The 27,884-nt window shown below is 34.4% G+C and overlaps 2 protein-coding genes across 5 annotated transcripts; one reads left to right on the top strand and one right to left on the bottom strand.

Annotated features, from left to right (window-relative positions):
- Positions 1–1,342: 1,342 nt before the first annotated feature.
- On the bottom strand, positions 1,343–21,469 carry LOC111050704 (YTH domain-containing family protein 3). Of its 3 annotated transcripts, XM_039440006.1 has the most exons (8): positions 21,252–21,469; positions 21,103–21,127; positions 19,473–19,540; positions 17,851–17,964; positions 15,018–15,309; positions 12,439–12,782; positions 9,684–10,709; positions 1,343–7,009 (listed from the first exon to the last, which is right to left on the bottom strand). In XM_039440006.1, the coding sequence occupies exons 1-8, from the start codon at positions 21,273–21,275 to the stop codon at positions 6,935–6,937; spliced, it is 1,968 nt and encodes a 655-aa protein (XP_039295940.1). In that variant the 5' UTR covers positions 21,276–21,469; the 3' UTR covers positions 1,343–6,934. The 3 variants fall into 3 exon arrangements, with proteins under 3 accessions (XP_039295940.1, XP_039295941.1, XP_039295942.1); XM_039440007.1 differs by lacking the exon at positions 17,851–17,964; XM_039440008.1 differs by lacking the exons at positions 21,103–21,127; positions 21,252–21,469 and having other exon boundaries at positions 17,851–18,007.
- A 28-nt stretch (positions 21,470–21,497) lies between these two features.
- On the top strand, positions 21,498–27,850 carry LOC111050702 (60S ribosomal protein L30). 2 transcript variants are annotated; one of them, XM_022337053.2, is made up of 4 exons: positions 21,498–21,767; positions 21,863–21,909; positions 24,734–24,879; positions 27,640–27,850. In XM_022337053.2, exons 2-4 carry the CDS (start codon positions 21,892–21,894, stop codon positions 27,815–27,817), a joined length of 342 nt encoding a protein of 113 aa, XP_022192745.1. In that variant the 5' UTR covers positions 21,498–21,767; positions 21,863–21,891; the 3' UTR covers positions 27,818–27,850. The 2 variants fall into 2 exon arrangements, with proteins under 2 accessions (XP_022192745.1, XP_039295945.1); XM_039440011.1 differs by lacking the exons at positions 21,498–21,767; positions 21,863–21,909 and having other exon boundaries at positions 24,680–24,879.
- Positions 27,851–27,884: the final 34 nt, after the last annotated feature.

Genomic DNA, 27,884 nt, shown 5'->3' on the forward strand with positions numbered 1-27,884 from the left:
TGTTACATAGGCCTACCTCATAACTTGGTTAGTGACTTTTGGGCCACTATGGTGAAACATAAAATATTTATTTATTATTCATGATACATGAATCATAATAATTATGCATTATTAGAAAAAGACCAATAGGTTTAGCCCAAATTAAGATCTGTCAAAATGAAGTGTTCTGGCAAAATCCTCTAAAATGAAGTGTATTGGAAAAATCTTCTAAAATGGGGCCTACTCGAATTCATGATCTACTTAATTGAAACAAAAATGAAGATTATTTTATCAATCCACTTCAGAGAACATACCAGGATAAGTTTTCTTAGTGTAGTGGAATTGACGATATCTTATTCCTCAATTTGTTTGGAATTCTACACTTGGGCCTATTACAAATTTTCAATTACTTCAGGTAAAGCACAGAACAGGCTTCACCAATATTCACATGATATGGGCGAATGGACCTATCAACCTTATCATTGGAAGTAACCTGTTTTCTGGACTTTTTTAATGAATCAAAATTTGGGGAAGGAACAGTTTTGGGCTGTGCCTGTTGGTCCTTCATCAATCATTTTAATGATATTTGTGTTTGTTGAATAAATAAATTGAAATTTTAGGAAATAATAAAATAGATAAAAAAGAAATACTATACTAAGCTTGTAAAATATCAAAACATTGTTTTAATAATCTGTAATGCAGTGGAAAGTTCAAGATGTGTTCATACTTGGAAAACATGTTTGTTGAAACAGGTAGGGCTAATTTGTGCCTGACAAATTAATAATGTTTGCTCTCTTAGCGACAACTGGCAAAATATACATACTGAACATAGGTACTTATGTTCGCCTCTCAAGTTCCTTGAAAACATTTTTTTTCGATATTTGTTAATTAGAGTGGAGTGTAAACCCAGCTTTAGTATAATTTCCAAGCGAGGTATTCAATAATAGTCCATATTATACTAAATACAGTAGCAAGGTTCAAATACTTATAAAGCGAAAGAAAATTCTTCACTTTGACTCACATGTAGATTTCTCTAACCGTTCCCCAAAGATAGTTAAATTTGTACTGAGCTATAATATGATGAATGTTGGCCTCATTCTTTCTGAATCAATGCGTGGCTTCAAACCGATTTACATTACTAGTATAGTGAGGTTTACTTGAAACTGTCCTTAAATAAAGCATGAATGCTGACGGTTTGAAGTTAATCTCACTATATTTCTTCCATTCAACTGCTAAAATAATTATTAATTATCTTCCTAAAATAATGAACTGAGCTAAGCAAAATTTCTTTCCTAATTCATAATTTTTTTCACAGAAAATGGAGTTTTCTGGGTTGCTTATTAAACAGTTGGAATTAAACAAATACAATAATGATTTCGGTTTATTACGTAATCCAGCAAGAAAGTACATACAAATAACAAATCGCAACTGAACCTCAGAAATACTGAAAACAAAATGGAAACTTCAAGTGTGTGAATTAAATTAGTTTCAACTAAACATAATAAAACTATTTTCCAGCACATAAAATATTAATATCATCTTTCAAAATAAAAAAATCAGATAAAACAATAATCAACAACTCTTTATAATAAAACATATTTGAGTAAATCTGTTCGAACAATTGTTAAAAAATAATAAAATATATAAATGTATTACCTAGATTACCGCAATTCAATTTCATACCTAACTGTCCAAATATCGTGTGCCATTCTGATGTAATATCCTATAAACAATGTGTTGTATCAATGCAATGAATGCATCTAGCATCATATTTTTATTATATATCATATTATTTGAATCAATATAATTATTGATTATTAAAATCTACCCGATCTGACATACCGTAGCACATCACTGCAATAATTTTATAATTATGTCCAGTCCTTTATACAATATGTCACCTCCACAATGTATGGAATATTGAAATACATTCATATAAATATTTTTAAATTACAAGATATACAATATTTAAATATACTTTTGAAAGTGTCTATTGTTGAAAATAGGAGACGCGTAGAAGTGATCAAACTAGAATATGTTCGCTAAGTTTTCAGTAGTTTTTCGTCTAACAACCAACTGTTCACAAATCGAGAGTAATGCTGCAATTGTATTTAACTGTTCTTTCACAGCACTGAATATTTAAAAAATCCTAGACCCTATCAAGGGTATTTCAATCAACGAAGCACTATCCTTCACTACTTTGTTCACTTGTCTATATTTTCGAAAAATTTCAAGCCCAAAAAATATTTCTTGATTACACAGTTTCTGTCGAAGTTCACTCTTCCTCCGATATAAAGTGTCGCGCTCGAAAAAATTTCACCACAAAAACCTCACACGTTTTCCACTTTTCATAAACCAATAATTCACAGTTTGTGTTTTGAATATCATGTTAAAATTGGAAAGATAAATACAAATTCAATAATTATTATCACAAACCAGCGTTAAAATATAACAAACATCACATCATTAAAACCAGTCAGAACATAACTACATAAATATATTGCAAAGATATGGAAAATAATTTGAGAATGCTTATCAACGCCAAAAATAATTATTTTTTTAAAATATAGAATTGATAAAAATGATTATTGAATACTGATATTTAGTGAGATTAGAAACAAAAACAAGAAATATATAATTTTGTATGTTTCAGTTCAATAATGGTGGTAGTATAGTATATTTTTCGAGTGTTCCATGTATGCTCACTAACTGTCAAGTAAATATATTACACAACTTTTAATCAACAATTTTATTGCATATTGAGTATATTTTCAAAATTTCCATACCTTTGTAAATACAAATTTAATTTCAAATCTCAAGTTGGTGGTCCATAATAATTTTACCTCAGACTTCAATAAATAATTGAAATTAAATAGTAGGTACATTTGACATTGCCTGATATGTAAGGTTCCAGTAATAAAAATAATAATATTTTGATAGCTCCACGTTTTCTAATTTAAATGAATAGTACAATTTGAAAATCAGTTAATACATTTTCAACTGTAGAATATTCAATATTTATTGAAATTATAACTTTCAGGTTTAGTAATAATATTTTAATGTTTGAAAGCACTAATTATTGTTTTAGAATGGTAAAAATTGAGAAAATATTTCACTTTGGAATATTCATTTTTGAGAAGCTTTTTGTATGTAGTAGCTTTTTACCATATTCACAATAATTACCAATTGATTTGAATGCACGGAGAAAATCATTGAATAAAGTGAGATATCACCATAATAGCGTGCAACAAGACACAATAGAAAACCAAGTTTTCAATTATATATTGTTTTTTGGCAGAATAATTAATAATTTGATCAATACAATACCATTGAAAGTAGTTTTCTGACAAAATTTTCAACACATTGTTGACAACACATCATAAATAAAACTTTACATTGAAGTTTTGAAGCGGAAGAATTTAAAAAAAAACCTAGAAAGCTCTTGGGATAATAGAAGTTGAAAAATTGTTGCTATAAAGTGAAGTGGGATTTACTACAGTAACTATATTATTGGGTAATATAGTTACTGTAGGATTTACTTACAGTCGGCGTTGCTAGAATGGCAAATGTTGGTGTTATTTATAACAATTGCTGACAGTTCAAAATTAATCTTATTTAGAAAAAGTCTCAAAATGAAAGCTCACAAAATGCTACCAAGCGCTCTTGGAAAGAACTACACGTACTTTCAAAGTAATTTTCAATAATCGCTCAAGATGGAAATGCAAATCAATCTACTAAGAGTACAGCTAGAAACTAATTGTAGACGAATTAAAAACAATAACTTTTTTTATGAGAATGGTAAAGCGGTTGGAATACACAAGAAAGTATCATAATAAAGGTAAGCATACACCTAAGTAATATTCAACACAATTCAATTCTCTATTACTTCTAGACAGTGAGAAAATCAAATTAATTAAGAGGCACAATTTTGTGTGGTTACAATGGTTTGAGAATTTGTCGTCAGAGATGGAAGTGAAAGAAAATGAACAAGATATTGTTACTCCAACTGAAGAATAGAGGAATTATTATTATTATTATTGAATATAGTCTTATTTCCCACGCACAAGCCTACAACTCATGCAGGCAACATCAGCAAAAAATCTACAGTTGAATATTTTATTATTATATAATAATATTATTATCCAGGATAATAGTTATAAAGAGTTATTCAATAAATTCACTTCTAACAGAGAGGTGGTAGTTCAACCAGGAAACAAATAATATTGAACAATGAATATTACTGTTTGAAAGGAAAAAGAATAAAAATAATCTGCAACAGTATTTAAAGCAGCTTTATCTAATAAAATGCTTCATCTTTCAAATGAATAGATAAGTATTCCTCAATTCTAGTTATTAGAATCAATATCTCGTATCATTCAACTGACAATAATCTCAACGATTTTTTACAACAGCAACTTTGGTAAAGAGAAAATTTTGTCACAAAATGTTTCCAAGCTTGGGGATGTTTAAATTTATTTGAGACTGTTAAAAACACAAAATTCATGGAGCAGTGATTCCCAACAGAGCTTACAAGGAGTCAATTAAAATGTTGGCTTATTTTGAATTTGGGAGGAATCAATTTGATAATCAAATTACAATAAGTTAAAATAATTAATTACTGGTTAGTTGACTGGCTCAACGTTTCAATAAACGTTGACGTAACGTTTTGATGTTTAAACTATAGTGAGATTCACTTCAAACTGGCATCATACCTTATTATAGAACATCAATGCTTTGCGATCTAACAATGTTGACAGTATGAAGTGAATTTCATTATAGATTCGAGTCTTAAATCATTCTTTCAACATGATCTAAATCAACTGTAACTAGTAGAATCAATTAAGTATTTTGATGGGGCTACTTAGGAATTGAAATTGCCATGGAAAATTTTGAATGTTCAATTACAAAGAATTATTAGTAACCTTACTATTTCTTATTTCAAAAATATGAATAGGGTACAAATATGAATTTTTTGTGATTGAACTAGTAGAATTCTCAATTTTTTAAAGAATCTGTCAACTTCTGAAAGAGTCCTTGAAAAGTCTGTTGAAAAACACGGCAAAGAATGAAAAAACTCAAGAGGCATAAGAAATCGTTTCTATTTAATACTAAATTGTCAGCATTCTGCAGTATGAATGACATTAATGTCATCAACCAATGCTGACAGTATAGGCAAAGAATATGAAGTGGAACAAGCGATACCCTAAGGCTTCGCTACGAAAATAGAAAAACTGTCTTGAATATTTTTTTTTGATTAATTTTTATGCTCAGAAGGAACACATATTAAACATGAGTAGCTACTAACTTGTAAAAGTATAGAAAATCGTAAAAAAGATGAACGTTCTAATGCAACTGCATGAAAGAATTTGGAGAATAGAGATTGATTTCAAGTAATCCTTTGAAAATTTGAAACTGTAGAAATATTATGGAAAGTGGACGTTTTCAACAAATAGAAACGAGTTCCAATGCAACTACATAAATAAATTGGGACAACCATTTTTGAAGTGATGTAATTCATTTGTAAAACATTTGAAACTGGAAGAATTATACTCAAAGTGAACGAGTATTATGCAAAATTGAAACTCTTTGACTAAAACATACTAGTTTTAACACAACTAGATAAAATAAATTTGGACATCATTTTGAGGTGACGTAATTTGAAAATGTTTTACCTAGTTACAAACCATTCAAATGATTTTTGTTTCAATAAATATTTTCACAACTCGATTGCGAACATTTTTTTTTCTAATTTCAAAGCCTTCACCAATTTCTCACAAAAGCAACACAAAAATAGACCGAATTGTAATTGTAATAGAACGAGAAATTTACTAATTTGATTATATAAGCTAGAGACGATTTGTAATTCATTTGCTAGAAATTAAATAGAAACTATTGAGAAACAAAAATAAGGATAATATGTTAAGACAGTTAATTGATAAAAATTAGAAGATAATGTTGATTATCATATTTGCCTCGAAGTGATATAGTATATATAGTATAACAAGCTTTGCCAGTAGTACAAAAACTGTAACAAAACTTCAAATGAATAGCAAAATTTGATTCCTTAAATATATATACATAATAATGATATTAAATTCAGCTATTGTTATTATTCTCTGGATTCAAATACGTTAGTGTTATTGTCGATTACCAGATAATCAAAGCTGTAGTCATTTTATGGATTATTCTTCAAAAACTATTTCTAATATCTTGTAACTGATACAATTCCACAATCATGTTGAATTACTTTTTAATGTAAAGTATCTTCTGTTATGTGTATGAAACAAAACTAAATATAAATGTCACAATACTAAATAGGAAGTAAACTTTCAACAATAACACCGGGAATACATAATTTATTATACTTATACCGGTACTAGATTAAATACATCACAGTCGATGAATCTATCTTTTCGTGGGAGAAAACGTTTCCTTATGATTGAGGACGAGACATTTGAAAAATTAATTTCAAGATAATTATCATTGAAATTGTACTGGGCTAAAGATTGTCTAAAATATCGTGTCGTATTGATGTTGAATTAGAATAATCGTAAACTTACAGGATACTGTAAGTATATGTAAAACGCAAAATGACTCCAAAATAACCATTTTGATTTGCGTTAGTCTATTCATTACAATATTTTTCACACATTTTCCAAATTACATAAAATATCAATATGTAAAGAAGAGGCAAATATGATAACCAATCTATTATGACATCATCTTCTTTTAGTCAATCTAAACTCCAATAATAATAAGAATAATTGAAATGCTAATTATAGTAATAATTATAATGATAATAATAATAATCTGCATCAATTAGAATAATAATAATCATCATAACAAGTGAATTACAATATATTTTTTATTACATGATGTATTTTTCTACTGGTTGTTTTTAAGTTATAATAATTTCAATTTTATACTCTTCCATCGGTTAGTAGTAGATATTTTATCAGTTATTTCTTGAACCTCCTCCTCCTCTCCCTCCCCTACCACCTCCACGACCTCCGCTTCCACTGTCTCGATCCTAAAAATAGACAAACACAGTTTAGAAGAAAATATAAACTAAAAATTTAACATTATCCAACACACATACAATACAAACAATAACTAAATTATCATTAGAAAATTAAGAACATCTATAAAAATCTTGAGCATACGTTTAAAACTTCACGTCTGATCGCCAGAAGGAATGGAACATATAAATAAGCTCCACTAAAGAGAATATATGAATTGGTACATGTAGAGATAACCTGTAAAATGGAGAATAGATATAATAGGACTATACGTAAGAAAATTGAGGAAGTATTTCATAGCTATTTCATAATGTAACAGTCATAAGTGAGATAAAGTTGTTACATCAATCAAAAGTTAATAGAAGTAAAAAGACAATTCAACAGGAAATGTAAAATTCAACAGGAAATGTAAAATTCAACATGCAATCCAATCCAATTATAATTATAACTTGATATCTCAAAGGGCCAGGAAGAAAATTATCGACATATTCTTAAAAAGGTGTTTCTTTCAATCTAGTCTTCAATTATTTTTATTGATTTTTGTATACCAACGGTTAACAAAATATAGAGAAGAACGGCTACAGAAGATACTCACAATAAGGAGAAACATGCACAGTAAAAATGTCGATATTTATAAATCATTTTTATTGACATAATCTATTAGCGTTAAAGTCTATTGATAGTTGTTTTCAAGTGCAAACAGAAATGACCACCAACAGAGCAATAAACAATTAATACCAATAGACCATCAGACACAATAAGTCTGAAATGAACACAGATATATTGTTTTAATAATATATTATGAATCCATAATAATGAATATGAATTAATGATGTAGTTGAGAGGTAGAGTGGACAATACTGCCCAAACTTCGCCACATCATCAAATGAAAAGCTATTCAAAGCGGAAAATTTGAAATTAGCTATGATGGTTGTGGGCTATTTCTGTGTTGATCTCATGGTTTGGTTCACACGTTAAAGATTGGTATTTAGCATAGAGAAAAGATAGCATGAGAAGATAACCCATTTATGTTCCAAATTTCAATGTTAACTCAAGCCGATAGCCCTAGTAGTGAAGCTATGCGACGTTGGTAGTCTCATACTGTGCCGTTCTTCCTGGCCAAAACAGTAATAATAGACAGTAGAATTAGGTGTCCCCATATAAGAGGATCTTTTAAGGGTCTCCTCCTCCACAAGTAGAGATCTGACTTCCGAACAGCCGGAATTCTAGTAGTTGGCTAGAATTAACAGAAATCGGCTTGAAATTTGGAACACAAATTTGGAACGACCTATACCATGGGATATCTTCTAATGCAGTCTTTTCTCTATGTCTTCGTCGGTTCGTCGGTTTTGTAAAATTAGTTTTTTTTTATCTTATAATCTTTGTTGTACAGTGTTTTAGTTTTACTTAGAATTGTATTGGAGGGTTAAGTGTAAGAGAGGGCCGGCTGCGCCCTAACTTCGCCCTCCTAGGTTTTTTAATAAAGGCAGTCAATCAATCAATCAATCAATCAATCAATCAATCTTCAGTCAAACCGGCCGGCTGTTCAGAAGTCAGATCTCTACGTGTGGAGGAGGAGACCCTTAAGAGATCCTCTAATATGGACACCTAATTCTTCAATCGCTGCCACTGAGTATGAGAGAGAAGGAAGGTCAGGTAGAACTGAAAAGAATTTCAGTTGAATTTCAGAATTTTTTATGCTAGAACTGAAAAGAGTTTTAATATTGGTTAACCGTTACTCGCAATCATAGTTTTCTTCTTTCAGAATTAAGTGATTGTGACTTTGCGGTCACAGTCTCAATTTCCTAAATTGAAAAGAATTACAATCAAATAACATTTTGCAGTGGAAATTGTTACTCAGCACTTCATTGACACTGTTAATGCTGTAGCAATAAAGAAGAAATATTTTATCTACCCTGTAGGGTAAAGATCTTTCAGTATTACAAATAAGACTCCAAAATACGGGATGGCCACATTTTTCAGAAAATTTGAATGCATTATAGTCTTTCCTTAGTTGTTAATATAAAGAGCTGCTAATAAAGAAGTTTAAGCAAATGGTAAAAAATTAATTGATTGAGTTTATTATTCTGTGGATGAGTACTTTGAGTCTCCAATATACAAGTTTAAATCTTGCAGTATTTTATGGTGAATTCAACGCAGCTATGGAGTGATGTAAATAAACAACTTTTGTCTCGATTGGTAACTTTTGGGGTTGATTCACATCAGCTGTTCATGAGCTACTCTTGTCCATCAAAATAAATTGGATTTTATGGCCTTGCGCACACCACTACGATTCGCATAACGGTGACGATTTCAACCATTTAACCGCAAGTTAATAATTCTCTCGTTACCATCACAGTCGTACGAATCGCAGAGGTATATTTACATTTATTTGTTGTAGTCACACATGTTTATGTGATTATTTGTTTGTAAGTATTAGGCTCAACTCACACTTACGCGACTCAGGTCGAGAAGAGACTCGACTCTAGTCGAGAGCATGTGTTTTCAAATGGTGACGTCGCGGAGACTAGAATTGACTTTTCACCATTTGGAAACACATCCTCTCAACTAGAGTCGAGTCTCTTCTCGACCTGAGTCGCGTAAGTGTGAGTTGAGCCTTAGAAATAAAATTTGATTTGATTTAGTGTGAATTTTGATAAAGAAATTATTGGTTTGCTAGCTAACCTTATGATGTCCATGTGATGGGCGCATGCCGTGATGATTGGAGCCGGATGGAGGCGGCGGGGGAGCCATCTCCTGCTGCTGAGAGGCGGCCGACGGGGGCGGCACGGGTGGAACCGCCTCCTTCCTCGAGTCCTCCTCCTCCTGGCGCTTCTCGTAGTGCACAAAGTCGTCGAAGATGGAGGTGGAGTGTCGGAACTGGTGCAAAACCTTCAACACTTGTCGGCCCTTGTCGGGGGGCACCTCCTGGGTGTCACGCGAGTTTGTCACCGGCTTGTTCTCATTGTTCTCGAGTCGAATGTGTCGCAACTGCGCGTTGGGCACATCCTTCACATAGATCCAGCGCACTTTGAACTTGCCCTTCCACTTGTCCTGCGCCCACACCGAACTCGACGACCGATAGTCTACATTGGACACCATCCTAGCCATGCCGCAGAAATGTCCCGAACCGTTCACACTGAAAAACAACAGCACACTGCCCCCCTTTGCCTCGCGCTCCCTGTACGCCTCATCCAGCCGCTTGTTGCCGTGCTCAGTCGAACACCAGATTTCGTACTTGATGCTACGATGAATGTCGTCCTCACTGTACGATTTGATCACAAAGAACCGCGCATCCTTCGCCGACAAATCAAAATCCACCGGATTGTAATTATTTTTCACACGTAACTCATCTAGGATCGGATGTGAAGGAAGGGGTAGAGGGGGTCCGGGGGGTTGCATGGGGGGAGGGGGAGCCGGTTGGGGTGGGAGATGGTGGTGAGTCATGACGGGGGGATGTTGGGGAGGAGCCAGCACTGCCACTTGGTGGTGGAAGGTGTTGTGTGGGGGGGCCGGAGCACCCCGGGGGGGCCCAGGTGTCCACGAGGGAGGCACCGTGCGAACGGGGGGTGCTACGATCGCTGCCGCCGCCGCTTTGGCCACCCCGTTGTTCTTCGTCTCCCACGTTCCAATGTCCATATTGTGTTTGCCTGGCACCACGGGGGGAGGCGGCGCACCGGGCCCTTTCTTTTTTGTACCACTTGATCCCACCTGAAAAAACAATTTCTTCATTCATTTATCAAAATTCAATTGAACACTGTAATCAAAAATGCTATAGAACTGTTCCACAATAAAAAGAACAAAACAATATCCAATTATTCTATTAACGACTCATCACAAAATGTTGTAGACTTGTTCTATAGTGAAATAAAAACACAACCTTAAAAACGTCTACTGAATTTCACTGTAATTCAATGACGGTTAAATCGAGAATCAATATTAGAGAAGTTGACGATGTCTAAAATCAGCGGTTAATCACTGCTAAAATCAATAGACGTACAAGAACGGGTTGCAAGAACGTCTATTAAAGTTGGGCGTGGTTAAATTACGGTTAAACGCCATGAGAACAAATTGGAGAAGCGGATGATGTATCTAATCAGCATTTAATCAAGGGTAAATTTAATGAAGGTAGACTACATTCAATAATTTCTCTATACCAGTCTTCACTTTTCCAAATCGAAAGAAAACATATAGTTCTATATTCTATATATTTATTCATATCATATACAATGAATGAGTCAGCATTGAACAGACTCATAAAAACCTCTCCTGAAAATAAAATAAAAAATTGTTGATTTATTTACTCAATTTAAATTCTTTTCATTTATCAATTGCATATGCCATTCATAAATCAGCATTGACAATAAAAGAACAAAGTAATAAGTATAAACACAATTTACATCTCAGCCACATAAACATAACGTATTGTAAAACATGATTAAAAATACATATTCAGCAATATATGAACACTATGAAATGATGGAAAACCATACAAACTTGGCTAACTATTTATTAATAGCTAGGAAGCACTGGACCCAGAGCTTCCACTCAAGTCTAGGCTATATGAGAAGTCTCTCTTCTTTGTGATCTCTTGGATTGACCGCGTGTAAGGGTCCCATAGCATCTGTATATTTTTCATAGAGTTAACGAAATATATATTGCGTCAAGTTATCGATTAGATTGCGCAAGATATGTGTATTGCATATCATTTATATGAGAGGATACAAATTTAACGTGACGTCTTACTCTGATACTGATGAAGCAATCGTAATTTATATCTGTATCAAAACTCTTAATTGGAATTTAATGTTGTTTAAAATAATGAGTGGTATATTTTAATGGAGGATATTTTATATTTTAATTTTTCATAATATGTATTAATATATCATAACATTTTTATATACTATATGGATGGATAATTAACGTTTGAGACTCCCGATCACTTATTGTATTTTTTGTTTAATATTATCCTTAATTCTGAATAGATTTAGATGTTTTTAAGATGTTTTGTGTGTTTTCAATAAATTGAAAATTGAAAGATTAATATCATATTAATTCTTACTTACTATGGAATATCAACTATATTTTATTTTAAATTTAATTTAGTTTTATGATTTGAAGTTTTTGAGTTTTTCTTTTTTTCCAATTTCCATTAACCCTATACCCTATTAATCATCCTTAGACCATTTAATACCTCATACTTAAATTCCTAAACTCCCAGTTCCAAGAAACATTTTTTCCTTAGTTTATTGCTAGCATATAATTCTATTTATGTATTTTATTATTTGTAGGCACCTGCTGTAAAATCTTTTAGGTTTAACGGGACCAATTTTGTAATACATTTTACTGAATAAAATGATTGATTGAGGATGAACATAAAAATAAATTGATGAAGGGATGAAATATAACCTGAAAATGAATTAATAAGAGTGCTAGTTACCTGGGGCTGCGGTTTGGCCGGCTGACTCGCTACAGCCGCCCACGTCTGCTTCTTGGGGGCGGAAGAGGAGGAGGATGACAACAGTTCCCCTTTACCGCTTCCATCGCCCTTGCCGCCACTGACCGCCTCCCCGCACAGACTCAGACCCTGCATCGACTGTTCGACCGACTTGAGCTGATCGACGCCACCTGCACCGCCCCCGTACGAGTAGTAGTCGTCGTAGTGCTGTTTGCGTAGGGAGGCGGGGGCGGCTGAACCACCCCACGTCGAGTAGTCGCCATTGCCGTGGAAGTAGTTGAAGCCGGAGGCGGTCGGCTGGCCGAAGGCAGCTCCTCCGAAACCACCTTAAATATCAAGCAAATCGAAAACCAATTCAATCAATTAGACTCTTTATTCAAGACATACAATGTATATTGTACATGAATGTGTCATCTCATTAAAAAATAGTTCTAATTCTTAAACATAGAACTAAAAAGATAGAAAGAAACACAACAAAAAAGAGACAATACAATAACAAACAAGGTAGGTAATCCCTAGTTCCCCCGGTAAAATTCTTCAAAACTATAAGTTTCTAACTCTATTAGGTACTTTTTCAACTCGATTTTGAATATTGCCCTATCCGTTTCGCTTCTGATGCTACTCGGGAGGTACCTCATGAATTTCATTCCCATATATGTTGGACTTTGTTTAAATTGTTCTCTCCTATGTTCTCCTAGGTTCCTATAATTCAAGGGGTGGTTTGGATTTGTCTTCTTCAACCAAGCTGGCAGTAAATTATACAAACGAACACCTGAACTTTTTACCCTTCGCTCATAAATGGTTGATTCGTGTGTTTCACCTCAGATTACTCCTGAGTGTATTTTGGCTTCAGCCTGTAGCACTTTTAAGGTGCGCTTCGAACACGCTTCGATCATGAACATTACGCGAGATATTACGCAATGATTCGCTACAGGTTCGCAAGATGATCGCGCGCTTGTCTTATTGTTGACTTCGCTACAACTTAGCCTCACAAATGTGAAACGTTCAATTCAGCTGATCGGGTGACAAAACTAAATAAAATATTCTGACCAGGAGATTGCTGGGTAGCCTTATAATACATTATGTTTACATAAGCTAAGCTAATAGATTGATAATAAATATGATGATTATTGCATTTATTCTAATGTTTTATCATGAAAGGTAATGTCTGTCAATGTTTCAAGAGGTGAAAGGCTTGGTTGGAAATTCGGCTTCTTTCTTCTAAATGTTAATATGCTGGTACCAATTATTATAAATGCATTTATAACTTTATATTATTCAATTTTTATAATTTAATAATTAATTATTTTGCTAATTTTATTTGCTAACACAGAGATCGTAACTATTAGCGAATGTTACAAACAAAAACGTTAACCGCGCATGTCCAACTATTGGTTAGTTCGCCCTAGGAACTTGCCAAGCTCGAGCTCTGTTACACGCTCAGTTCGCGTTCTGCTCTTGCTCGACCTGCGATCATCTATCGATCTGCTCGAGTGACGTTCGATTGCGGAGCAGAGCTCAAGTCTGTCCGCACCTTTACATTAGGTACTTGAAGATGTACTCTTATATGTTTTTATGAGTATATTGAGGCGTCAGCCTGTAGTACTCTTATGCCGCATCTGCATGTTAGCCCAATGCAGGCCAATGTCGACCAGCACCAGTATGTGGATGGGTGGTTTGCCAGCGCTGGCCTTCATTGGCCTTCGTAAGGAATTGCACCTTTACCAGGCTGGGTCAGCCATTGGTCCAACATGTGGCATACGGCATCATATTATAGAGAAAAGGTAGCATTAGAAGATATCTCATGCTATAGGAGTTCATTTTTCTGTTAACTCAAGCTGATAGCCCTATTAGTTATTTTGCGTGAAGCTATGTGCCGCTGGTAGTCTCTACCGCGCTAATCTTACTCTCTTGCTCAACAAAACAGTAATAATAGACAGTAGTAGACAGTGATCATCTTGAAACTTGGAACATAAACTGCCTATACCATGAAATATCTACTTATGCTATTTTTTCTCAATGATAGATTGCCTCTTGACATTTGGTATTGTTTTCTTGTTTTGTGGGGAATTCGAGTGGTGTTATGGAGTTATTCAGACTGCAGCAATTGGCATTGAAGTAGTGACAGGAGAAACAAGAAGAACCAGTTGTCGACCAATTTTTAAAGAATTAAAAATCCTTCCGTTACCTAGTCTTTACATTTTTGAGACACTCTGTTTTATAAAGAAACACCAACATGAGTTCAATACAGGAGAGGTATTTCACAATTACGAAACTCAGTACAGGCAAAACCTGAGAGATGAGGTTCATCAAAAAACTCTTTATCAGCGTGGAATGAAAAGCGCTGGTATTGTTCAATGCTCTACCTGCGCATCTCGAGGAAATGAACGGTAAGGATTTTAAAACGACATAAACGCCCTATACCATGGGATATCTACTTACGCTATTGTTTCTCTATGGTAGTATCTTGTCACTTGTAACTTTCAATACTTTTGTGGTCGTTAAATACTTTTGTGAATATTTTGTATGAATTTCGAGTGAATAAATTTGATTTGACTGACCTCCAGTGGTGCCGAAAATAGAAGCAGCATCAATGCTGGCTGCCGCATAGCCGGCGGCGGGGTCATGATGGCCGTAGCTGGGCGTGGTGAGGAAGGTGGTCATTTGCGGCGGGTGCTCGTGTCCGTTGGCCGACCACGTGGTGGGGGCGGCGGCCGGGTGGTCGGGGGGTGGAGGCGGGTGACCCCCTGGGTAGCCCGCTGTCTGGTAGGGGAACGATGCAGCTGTGCCATAGTAGTTGGACATCGAGTAGGGGTCACCCATGCCTGCCGCTGTTGGTCCGGTTGTGTAGCCCTACAAGCACCACACCGAATTCCATATTAGTCATGATTGTATAGCCCAACAAGCACCACAAACAACAAACACAATTAGGGTGGGCACACACCAGTTGGTCATGACAAGACTAGACACGTTTAGTCACAATACTCCACATAGTTGTTCAAGAAGCAACACACACCGATTAGTCATTGCAATTAGACATAAGCAACTGTGTGAAGTATTGTGACTAAACGTGTCTTGTCTTGACTAACTGGTGTGTGCCTAGCCCATAGAGAAAAAATAGCATAAGTAGATATCCCATGGTATAGGGTGTTTATGTCGTAACTTTTTCTGTTATCTCAAACCGATATTCCACTTAGTTCTTTCCCATAAAGCTATGTGACGCTGACAGTCTCTCATGTTGTGCCGTTCATACAATCAATCTCATCCGGCCAAAACAGTAAAAATCTACAATAATCAACAGTAATCGGCTTGAGATAAGTAAATGTTGCGACATAAACGCCCTATACCATGGGATATCTACTTACGCTATCTTTTCTTTATACTGACACACAGTCAGCTATAGTGAGGTCCACGTTATAAAGGCAGTGTTTGATTAGCAATGATATTGCTACCTTTGCCTATCATTCAACAAAGCGGATAGCGCTATCTCTTTCTCGCTTTGCTCTGATGTCAGATCATCTTTTAACAATGAATAATTGTCTTTAGAATTAATAGGGATTAGTGAGAATGGGTTAGGGAGAAGTTAGTTGAAGATTGAAGTTTAGATTTTTGCTTTTAAATGGCAATATGGTGGTATTATTTTTTGGAAATCTTAGAATTAAATACAAGATAATGTATCTATTGGAGTTTCTGAAAGCAACAGGAACTTGACGAACTGAAGATGCCAATCCAGTCTGATTCTTGATCAACTGAGATGTTGATGAAATGAATGTCATCCATCAGCATCAAAAACGATTTCACAGTGAACTGCTAAAGACGTTTCAGTCACGACGTTGGCTAGTAAAGGGTTTGACAAGTTGACTTATGCAAAATGTGACGAGAAAAACAGAGCGCATGCTCAGTACACAAATCCCCTCCGCCACCACACCACTATTTATTTATGGAGACAACAAATAACAGGTAATTTAAAACATTTTCTCGTGAATGAACCTGTACATACATACTTTACATGAAAATGAAACCAAATTGTTGGATTGTTAGTAGAATGGAATAATGTAATGTAAACCAAATGAGACAGCTTATAGTTGATTTATGATTGACGTATTTGATTGATGATTTGCTTAGTTGAATGAACGAACAATCATTTAAATTTGATTGATGATTTGCTTAGTTGAATGAACAATCATTTCAATTTCATGTCTAATATAGAATTTAGGTACAAAATATTGAAGTAGGTACCAAAGGTATAACTGCTCGTATTATTAATCACAAAGTTTCAAAGCAACTTGATTGCAATGTTTGTTTCAACAATATGAATAAGAAACTAATGTCTCTCAACTGAAGCCAGCTATTCCTAGACAATACAGATTTAAAGAGAATAGATTTATCAAGTTGAGCTATTTGTACATGACTAATCGTTGCTTTGAATCGAAATTGTGGATAAAATTTAGTTGAGCCATTTGTGGATGACTAATCTCTAAATTTGATCAAACATTTATGACAATAATTCATTCAACTTAGTGAGAGCTGACAATGACTGGTAGAACGAAGTAAATGTTTGTTTAGTTGATTAGATAGTTCATGATCCAATATAGTTTGTGTAGATAGATGAAGCAGCACAAAAAATACATTAATGTATTGTAATGATGTAATGTAAACTGAATGAGGCAGCTTATATTTATAATATTAATGATTAAGAATAACAATCTAATCTGAAAGCATAGACAACATAAAACTGAAATAATTTATTAAATATTTGTTATTATAAACTCGACAACGGAAATGTTAATTTATTTCTGAAACTATCCATTTAAATATTTTTTAGGGAAAAGTTTTTCTGATATAATGGTTGTAAGGGTAATCAGGCAGTGATAGGGCCTTCCGAGATTCAGTGGTCTTAGAAGGGTACTGATATCTATATCCTCCTAGGACCGCTCTGACAAATGACGGCTCTCTGTTTGCCCACAACTTCAACACAATATTTGTAATCTAAGAATACAAATATTGAAATAAAAAATGCCAATGTTTTACAAGAAATTGGAATAAATTTGAATTTTCAGTTATGTAAAACAGGGATGAAGGGTGTTTACTGTTCAACTGTGTCAACTTCCTGAAACCAATATTCAACAAAATCACATGTTAAACAATGGTTATTATAAGATACATGATGACTTTATAAATAAAAGAAAAAAGATGAACAAAATAAAAAGTGAAAACTTATAGGAATCGAATAATGAAGGAAATCTACTACATAGACGAGACAAGTTTATAAAATGAAATTATTAATTAACCCACAAAGGAGATTAAAACAGAACCAACAATGATAATAATTTTGATGATAGATTCAACAATAATTTAGAACATAGAATTGGACAAAATAGATCGATTAATTACCATAGAAGCGGCTAACTGAGCGCTATCATGATAGTAAAAACGCATTTCATTTGGGCCGTTACGTTTAGTTCGGTTCTTCTTTGCTTCAAATCCGTTCATCGTCGTATTTTCAACCTGTACACAGTACTTATACAATTCAGAGACCGCTCAATAATGACTAAAAAGCAAAAGCAAAACAAAAATGTTGGATGGTTAGAAATGCTTGAAAAATAGCTAATATTGGACAAACATAAATGTTGAATGGTTAGAAATGTTCGAAAAATAACTAATATTGGACAAACAAAAACGTTGGACAACTTTGGAAAAATAACTAAAATTGGACAAACAATTATGGAGAGAAAAATTTAATTTGAAGTTGGATATAATAGGTTACTGAGTTACTTATCAGGACTGGAATTCATTCCACCTTGCATAGCAAACAAGTGAGTTGACTAATACTATTTAAAGTGAGATACACGTCATTATGTAGACTATGATAGATTGCTTCTATTTCGCTGAACCTCAAAACCAAACTCGACTTATTTATTTGTTGGGAGTATTTTATCAAGTTTTTGTTTCTCTCCGAATCATTTTCATTATGTGCCAACTTTTCCACTTTATACAGAGTTATTTTAAATGATGACTCATTTTTTGAAATCCATATCTACTGAAGTACTTCTCCAAAATGAACACTCTTTATACCAACGGGAAGAGAAAGTTTCCAAATTCTTATCATAATACTTCTAAGCAATTTCTTATACCAGGTCACGCCGTAGGCCAGGTCGCTCCATCACCAGGCATTATTTCACACTGAGACAGTCAGCCGGGCAACCAGATTGGCTTTCGGTGGCCAAAACATGGCTGCCCTTGATTAAAAACAATGTCCGGTGACTTAGTGAGCGACTGTACGCCTTGATGACTGAGTGACCTGGCTACCTAGTCTAATGGAATCCTAAGGTGAATTATGTAACAAAGATGTGGACATTTCTCTTTTTAGGTAGAGTACATAAAGATTGTTCATTTTGGTTAAGTTCTTCAGTAGATATGAATTTTCAAAAATAAGTCCATAATTTAGAATAACTCTTTACAAATCAACTACTGTACCTATATGTACTACAGTAGTGGATTAAGATAATTATTTATAAATAATCGATTGCCGTTTAAAGGTAAAAACGATAGGACTACTTGTAAAAAGTGAAGCACAATAACAGCTAAACTGAACAAGTGAAAAAATGTTTAGTGGATCAAATAAGCAAATAATCTTTTAAAAAATACTTGTGAGTTGAAGCCTCAAAATTAAGTCGGAATGTGGTTTATTTACAACTACCTTTAAATTACTTTAGTTTCCAAATACAAAGGCTCTGACCAAGAAACAAATCCAATTTTGAAAACCTGATTAGAAATGTCCATGATGGTAATTATGTTTTATGGTCGAAGCCTGAATGAAAATTAGGACATCGGAATCAAAACTATAAATATAAAATAAAATGAGATTCAGATATTAACCTGATGATATATCCATGATAGTGATTATTATATTTTATGATCAAATCCTGTCTAAAGATTAGCACATAGGACTCCCCTAAGCTCATGAAGCATTATAATCAAATTTTGAAAAATAAGATTTGAATTAATTCTCTAACCTGATGATGTGTACGCCATGAGTCAAAATCATCATGTTCATTTACGTGGTCCTTAGGGCCATTGGTGACTGCAAACATTAAAAATAAGATTAATGACTTGCAATTTATAATTGCTTCAAAAAGTTAAAATGTTATCTCATAACTGATATTTCATTTGGCTTATCATAATTTCAAAATGAGTTGAAATTGCTTTTGCCTTCACCATATCGACTGCAGAGTTTTTCTACCAAGTAGGTAATAAATATAGGTGGTTGGACAAAGAGTGCAGGATCTGGTTTTGGATGGTGTGAGAGGACACGAGATAGACCTAGGATGAGGTGGGGAGATAGAATAGCGGCTGACTTGCGGGAGAGTGGTTGGAGGAGAGAGGAAGCATTGGATAGGGCTTTGTGGAGAGGCAGACTAAGAGAAAGGAATGCCGACCCCATTTAAATGGGATAAGGCACAGCCAAAGAAGAAGAATAAATATAGGTGGTTATAGGTCAGGTTAGTGTAGAGGACGCAGATAGACTGACTTGTCGTTCAGTACAAACAAATTTGAAGAGAAACATAGCGCATGCGTACTACATTGTTCCCTCTAAAGGTGCAATTCCTTAGAGACGACTGTATTAAAGGCTGCGTTCTATTACTGTATGGTCTGTATTTATTGATATAGAATCTATAGCCACCAACAACCAGTAGCAGTCACGCGGCTAGAATCGCAGAGTCGTCACTTGAGAATTGCACCTTTAGCGTTGGAAATATATTCTTGTGACAATCTTCTGTAGACATATCACTATATAAAAATGCTATAGACTGTATGATTACAAATGTGAGTAACATTAATAATTAAATTCAAGTGTCGGAACTGGGATGTTCTTCTTCCTTAAGCAAGTGAGCTAGTAGTTCAAAATTGTATCCCGTGATATGTATGGGATGGACACATTACAATGTCGGTCCCGGTTGCCGTATGGCAGTCGTAAGGCCAATTAACGAGTAAAATTATATATTCAGGTGAGGTGGGACCTTCCCGCAAGGGCCTCGTCTCTAATAAAAAGCCATATGAATTCACTTACTTCACTAAGTTGTATGACTTACTAAATTAGTTATTTAAAAATATCTCACTGAATAGCCTATTTGAATTAAACAAATCAATTTCATATTAATGATTGAATACTAGGAAATTATATCAACTAAACATTAATGGAACCGGATAATTAGATGGATAGATAAATTTAATGAGGTTATAGGTTCAATGGGCCACAACAATGAAAGGAGACATTAGGTCATTAAAATTTGTCACCCACGAATGTAATTTGTAATAATATAAAAAACTAATCAGATACAAATTTAAAAATAAATATTAAAGACAAACCAGGTATACAAGAGCTCATTCAAAAATAATAGCACTAATCAGTCACTTTCAACTAGGCAGCCCTATTGTCATCAGAATGAAAACCAAGTAACATATTGAAGTCTAATTCTTCAACAAACATATCCATAGGTCATTGTTAGGTTTTATAAAGATCTTTTACTGTTCAAAAAGTCTAAAAACATAAACATAAAGTAAAAATTTAAAGCACAAAGAAAAATGTTACGTTTCAATAGTCCTAGGTCAAATTGGAAAACACTTGATAAAAGTGAAACGTACCTTGATTCCCTTGTCCTTTCATCCGCTTCAGAGGCAGAAAAGGTGGCACACATGAAAAAAAAAGTACAGAATTAAAATCAAATTTTGTGTGCACCAAAATATTGGTAAATTGAACAAAATACGCCTAAAACTTAAAATTGTCTGCCTACCTGGTCTGACACGCCTGCTGACATTACCTATTTACGGCACTAAAAATAAGTGTCTAAGAATATAGTCTTTGAAAAACACAACACTCTGTTTTGTCCCCAACTATTTAAAAGTCTTTTAAACCACACAAACACTAATTAACCGGCTAGAATTATCATAAATCTACCTACTAAGTTCTTTTACATGAGTAATGGCGGCTGACCCAACTCGGCTGATCGAATCCGGCGCATGCGCTGAAAGAAAACGTCACGTAGAAATGAAATCTGAAAGAAGGAAATCAGCTGAAAAGAGCTACTCTGAAATTTTCAATAATATATCAAAATAGAATGATTTTGATATTAAAAAATTGCAAAAAGTAAAAATAAAATTCTTATTTCATGTTTAATCATTATTTTTCCCGAATTGACTCTACATATACTCTGCCATCTAGAGTAGTTGGTCAAGAAGGCACTTTCTTCGGCGATCTAGGTGGCATCATCCTTTTTCATCGTTCTTGCCAAACGTTAAAGTTGTTCGTGGTAAGTTAAATTTCTTTACAATTTTTAGCTTATTTTATTTACAATTGTACAGTTATTATTTGATTTATAATATTTATTCTCAATCTCTGTTCCAGGTGATTATATTTGAACACATATCTACAAAATGGCACAAAAGAAGCAGGTATGTGACACGTGAGCTTACTATGTTTTTTGGCCATGCCTTATTGAATTACTGTATAAAATATATTATTTTGCTAGTATACAAACTGAAATAAAAATAGATTATATTTTTGGTTAAATATCAGTCAATAAACAAAAATAATTTCACTTTGAAAACATGTTGAATCAATAAGAGTTAGGTTATCTCATCCATTCTGTAGATTTGTAGGTAACAACAGATCAAAGCACATTGCACATTACCAATTATTATGAATATTTACTTCAACCTGCAAAATATATTTGTACTTTGCTAATTTTTCTGTCTAGAATTCCGTTTTTCAGAAAATTTATAACCACTTTATCTTTAGTTTTAGGCTTGTTATTCTTTTTTGTTATTGCAAAATTTATGTTATAGCCTACTTTTCAGTATCAATAATCAATTTACTTGATGTATATTAATTAATGAATTGAACACTATTCAGTGATATTGTGAAATTTAATTAATCAAAATCACAATTTTATAGATTTGCTGGAAATGTTCCAACTTACTAAGAAATATTTTATTATCTGAGCTCAACATCCAATAGCAGCGCCAGACTCTTCTCAGTTGTTTACAAATGACCTGTGCAAGAGTGTGTATGGCTACAATGTCTGCGTTTGCTTTTACTTGCTTTAAATCAGATTTTTGTCGAGAAGAGTTGTCAGCCAAGTGCATACATCCAAACTCTTGTCGGCTAAAGAATAACCATTGCGAGCTTGTGCCAATAATAATAATGTTCTATTAACTCAAGACCTTTTACAAACATAGAGTTTCGTCATACAGTAATTTATAGTCAATACAATATCAATATAAGTTTCAAGTCAATAGTCCATTCAATATAAAAATCTTATCACAGCTTATCCGTTCCACTGCTGAGTCAGTCCAGATCATAATTAAATTAATTATAACAGAAAAAAAACAACATCTAATAATGATCAAAACAATACCAAATAATAACATTTATATCACAGTCACGTCAAACGGAGATTAAACAAGAATCAATCAGAGTCGGGTAGGTCAAATCACAGAAACATAGCATAACACATAAATAATCTATAGGCACATCAAAATCACAGCCTCCAGATAAAAATGCATTTATTGAATAAATTGTAGTCTAGACATCACTAAAGATGATGCCTTGAGCATTGAAACTAGATTTTGTAAAATTAGAACATTTTCAGTATAAATTACAAAATACATTATCGAGTTATATATAGATCAATAACGATTATATGACTTTTACAGTATTAATAATCTTTCTTGAAACGAGAGAGTAATGTCATTTTTTTGTTGTAGGGTCACTATTTTTTCATATTCAATTCTATATTATAAATTGAAAACTTGTTCTGCATTAGACCACCAGTGGGTGTTGGAGAGCTAGTACTTAACATTTGACTAGAGCATGCTACTAGAGAGCTGTTTTAACACTAAGCCGGCACAACACAACAAGAATGGAGGAAGCTCTCCGATTGGTTGATTATTGTTAATATGCTAACCAAATCAGCCAACCAGAGAGCTTTCCTGTCGTGTCGGTGAGAAATCGGGAAGTGTAAAAACGGCCCTCAGTGACCGATGAGACATCAGTGGGACACCAGGATTGGCTGCCGAGTGAGACGCCAGCTGGACCCTAGAGTGTAATGAGGGCTTTAAGTTCTAATGCTCCATAACTCGCTCGGATTTTTGCAATTCACTGACTGGTGGCTGAATAAAATATGAGCATTAGTCTTCACGAATCTTTTCTGTCGACACTTGGAAACATTTAGGAGTCATAGTGACATATTATTTGATGATGAAAATCATATTAAAACATATTATTTGAAGAGCACCTAACAAAGACAGCAGAAAAACTAAAAACCCGAAACAATATTATGCAAAAACTTTGCGGAACATCATGGGGAGCTTCAGCATCTACATTACGCTCTACAGCCCTAAGCCTTGTCTTTTCAGCTGCTGAGTACTGTGCTCCAGTCTGGATGAATAGCTCTCATGTTCATAGGGTTGATGTTCAGCTAAATAATTCAATGAGAATGATAGGTGGTGTTCTGAGATCTACCCCTGTGGAATGGCTCCCGGTGTTGAGTCACATCCCACCCCCAAATCTTCGACGCATGAATGCCCTCACTAGAGAGTACAAGAAGATACAGGAAAATCGAAGCCTGCCAATACATGAGGATATACAAGATGCCAATCAGAGCCGTCTGCAATCTCGTAAGCCACCGGTTAGGACGGCAATTACAGCCTTAGATTCAGGTTTCCGTTTAACTGAGGCCTGGCAACAAGCGTGGACAGCAAAGCAGAACATTGACATCCCATTTGTAGCCAAAAGGCCACCAGGCTTCGATTTACCTCGTAAAACATGGTCGGAATTGAATAGGGTACGAACTCATCATGGTAGATGTGCCTATCTGATGCATAAGTGGGGGAAGGCTGACTCCCCTTTCTGTGAGTGTGGAGCAGTCCAGACTGTGAGACACATAGTGGAGGAGTGTCCCAGATCAGCATACACGGGTGCACATGAAGATTTCCTGGTGGCTAAACCAGCATCAATAGCCTACTTAAATACCCTGGAAGCATGCCTCTAATTTCCAGGTCAAAAGTGACTAAGATATTTTCATTCGTTTTATATATGAATTTTCTATTGTTTTCTTTTTTTTCGAATTTTGTGATCATAAATGTGTTGTGTATACTGCCATACGCTAAATAAATAAATTTGATGATGTTAGGCTATATTGAAAACATTTAAGAGTTATTGTAGAACTATTGGACTATGGTATATTTCTTAAACTCTACTTGTATTTATTTACAGAAAAAGGCAATGGAGAGCATCAACTCTCGCCTTGCCCTTGTCATGAAGTCTGGCAAGTACTACCTCGGCTTGAAACAGACCCTCAAGACCCTTCGCCAGGGAAAAGCCAAACTTGTCATCATTGCCAACAACACTCCCCCTCTCAGGTTAGTAAATTACATTGTTACTCATCAATAACTAATGGTCTCTATTTAATTATTCAAGCAAAACATAAATATACAATCATAGGAATTTGATATTTCAATCCCCAGAAGAACTAATCTGAGACTCTTGCAGAGGAAGCCAGTTTCTTGACATTGTACAAATAATGTGTGATATCTACTTCATCTGATACCATATGAACAAGCTAATTACATTTCAAACTGTCAGCATCATTCATACTAAAACTAGAATGTACTTGAAATAAAATGAAATTTATCAAGTAATCTTTTATTTTATTGTGTAATTTCAGTGTATATTGTGTAGTTTTATGTGTATATAAGTAATTTCAGTAGTCCTAGAGAGGTATGAAATTTGACAATTTCTCAGTCTTTTCCATTCAATATTACGACCATTGGTAGCCGCTCTACATAAAAACATGATTCTTGAATTCTTCGTCCTTGACCAGGAGAACCGGATAGACTGTGTCAGGGAGTTCAGGGGGTCACCCCTCAAACTCTGAGATGGCGGCTGTTCGTGTTTGAGTATATGAGAATAGGGGTTCATCCACTAGTTTCTACCAATGAGTATAATGGCCGTTGTATTAGGCATGAAATAATTGCACTTCAAGTGAAACAATAAACATTAAGTTTATTTCATATAATGCACTTTTATATTTGTTGTTTAAGCTGTGGTATGAAGTACTTCTTCATCTATCTATTGAAAACAAACAACCTATCTTTAGTAACGTTCAATTTTAATGCAATGTTTGTTCACGTTTGTCTCAAGCAGCGCAATTCAGAGTGCAGTCCAATATCAATGCGTATTCATTTTAGCACAGCACTCCAATTTGCACTCTTTTTAAAAAAGCTTATCCCCATAAGATGTGAATGGTCAATTTTCTAATGTCGGTGTAATTCAGCTGTAATTTAAATTACATGCTTCCAATTTAGTACCGTGACTTCGTCTTTCAACCTTGATTAGAATCATGATTAAACTTGGCGTACGCTTAACCACTTTGAGCCCGTGCCGACACATGATTGTCGGAAGAGAATGAAAACAAGGTATTCAAATTCCGGCATTCAAGTCGGTGCGGGTTTGTTGCTTTCGAGTGTACTGGGTTTTTACAATCATGAATGCTGGACATTTTTACAATGGTGGACATTCAAAGTTGACACACTTCTGATTTGACACTTTTTATGAGAAGAAATGTCATTTGGTATCGCGTATCGCGTTTAATGTTTTTATTATATTTTATTGATTCAATGATTCAACATTTTTGGATTTTGTTAATCAGTCATTAGTTGCAATATTGTAGTAACTGATGCATGAATTCTTTATTCTTTATTGATTGATATAATAAGTATACATCATATAAATGATAGGGAGAGGAAAAATAAGGTAACCTTGTGCTAATCCTCTCCCCAAATTAAAATTTAAATAATTTAAAAATTTAAATTTTTCAATTTATCTCAGAATTGCAATAGCCCTTCCAACTAACTTCTGGTAAAAGGATCAAGTACGTTCGTTTCCCATAACGATTATTATTTTTAATTTTCCGGCATTCGTGCTGTTGTAAAAAGTACAACGGTGTCAGTCTTTTTGTTGCACAAAACTATTGAATAGGGTGGTGTCAGTGAATGAGTCACCTATGCATTCCAAAACTTTTCCCCCATCACTCCACTGAGCTGCAGTATCAACCGACCAATGATTCAGTCTTTAGGTGCCATTTAGTCGCGACAGTGTATAAGTCGCACTGTGCATAAGATAGGGAAAGACGTAAACGAACCAATAACACAGAATTGATGGCTCTGCTTGATGTACCTTATTGGGCTATGAAATGGTAGTCATGCAAATGTTCATAGGCGTAAAATAATCCAAAAAGATAGAAAAAGTAATTATACAAATTAATTAATATGTTTTGACAGTAAACAGAGTACATAACACTTGGAAAACTGGATGTTGTGAAAAGTACAACACGCGACTGCTCGTGTGATTGAGTAGGGCGCGACTACCGGAACGTTAATCATGTATAAGGAGGGTCATAAGCATATTTGACTCATTTTGGGTTAAGTAAAAACTTAGAGTAATTCATTAAAATAAACGACTCGCCGATTTCGGTTGTTACACCATATTCTAATGCAGTATTCACACTTACCGATTTTCGACCGACATTATTTTATCGTCACGACATCCACAATGCCGCCCTCCGAGTAGCCAACTCACCAACAAGCTATTTGTCCCATTAACAAAAGTGTCGCGGAATTTCAAATTTATTAAATATAAACATATTTAATTTAAAAGTGGATTTTCCAGCAAATGGGAGGACACTTGACAACTTTCACACTTACTGGATGTCGGCCGAAACTTGAATTTGTTCTCTAATTGGCTAATTATCAGCCAATCTGAAAGAAATTCTGAGTGTCGACCTACAATCAGTAAGTGTTGAAACGGTTATTCAGAGAGTCGTGATGATAAATATCGGTTGACAATCGGTAAGTGTGAAAGCTGCTTTTGAAAATTGTGTAACAACCGAAATCGGTGAGTCGTTTATTTTAATGGTTTATTTCAAGTCTTTATTCTAACAAAAAATGAGTCAAATATACTTATGAGTCTTCTCGTGATAGAAGATCATAATCGTCATGGGGGACGTACTCTCAATCCTTTTTACCAGAAGTTACCAGAATCTCTAGTAAACTCGCATTCTAAATTTGCTTTTTTCCTAATTTATTTGTGAAAAATATTGAAAATATACATTTATGTTGTAGGAAATCGGAGATCGAGTACTACGCTATGTTGGCCAAGACGGGAGTCCACCACTACTCTGGAAACAACATTGAGTTGGGAACCGCGTGTGGAAAGTACTTCAGGGTATGCACACTGTCCATTACAGACCCCGGTGACTCAGACATTATCAGGTCCATGCCTTCCGAACAGGCCGCGTAGAGTTTATGTCAATAAAATGTTTTATAACTAACAGTTACGGTCTTCTTACTTGCTTTAATCACGTACT

Source organism: Nilaparvata lugens, chromosome 13, assembly GCF_014356525.2.
Source record: "Nilaparvata lugens isolate BPH chromosome 13, ASM1435652v1, whole genome shotgun sequence".
NCBI classification, from domain to species: domain Eukaryota; kingdom Metazoa; phylum Arthropoda; class Insecta; order Hemiptera; family Delphacidae; genus Nilaparvata; species Nilaparvata lugens.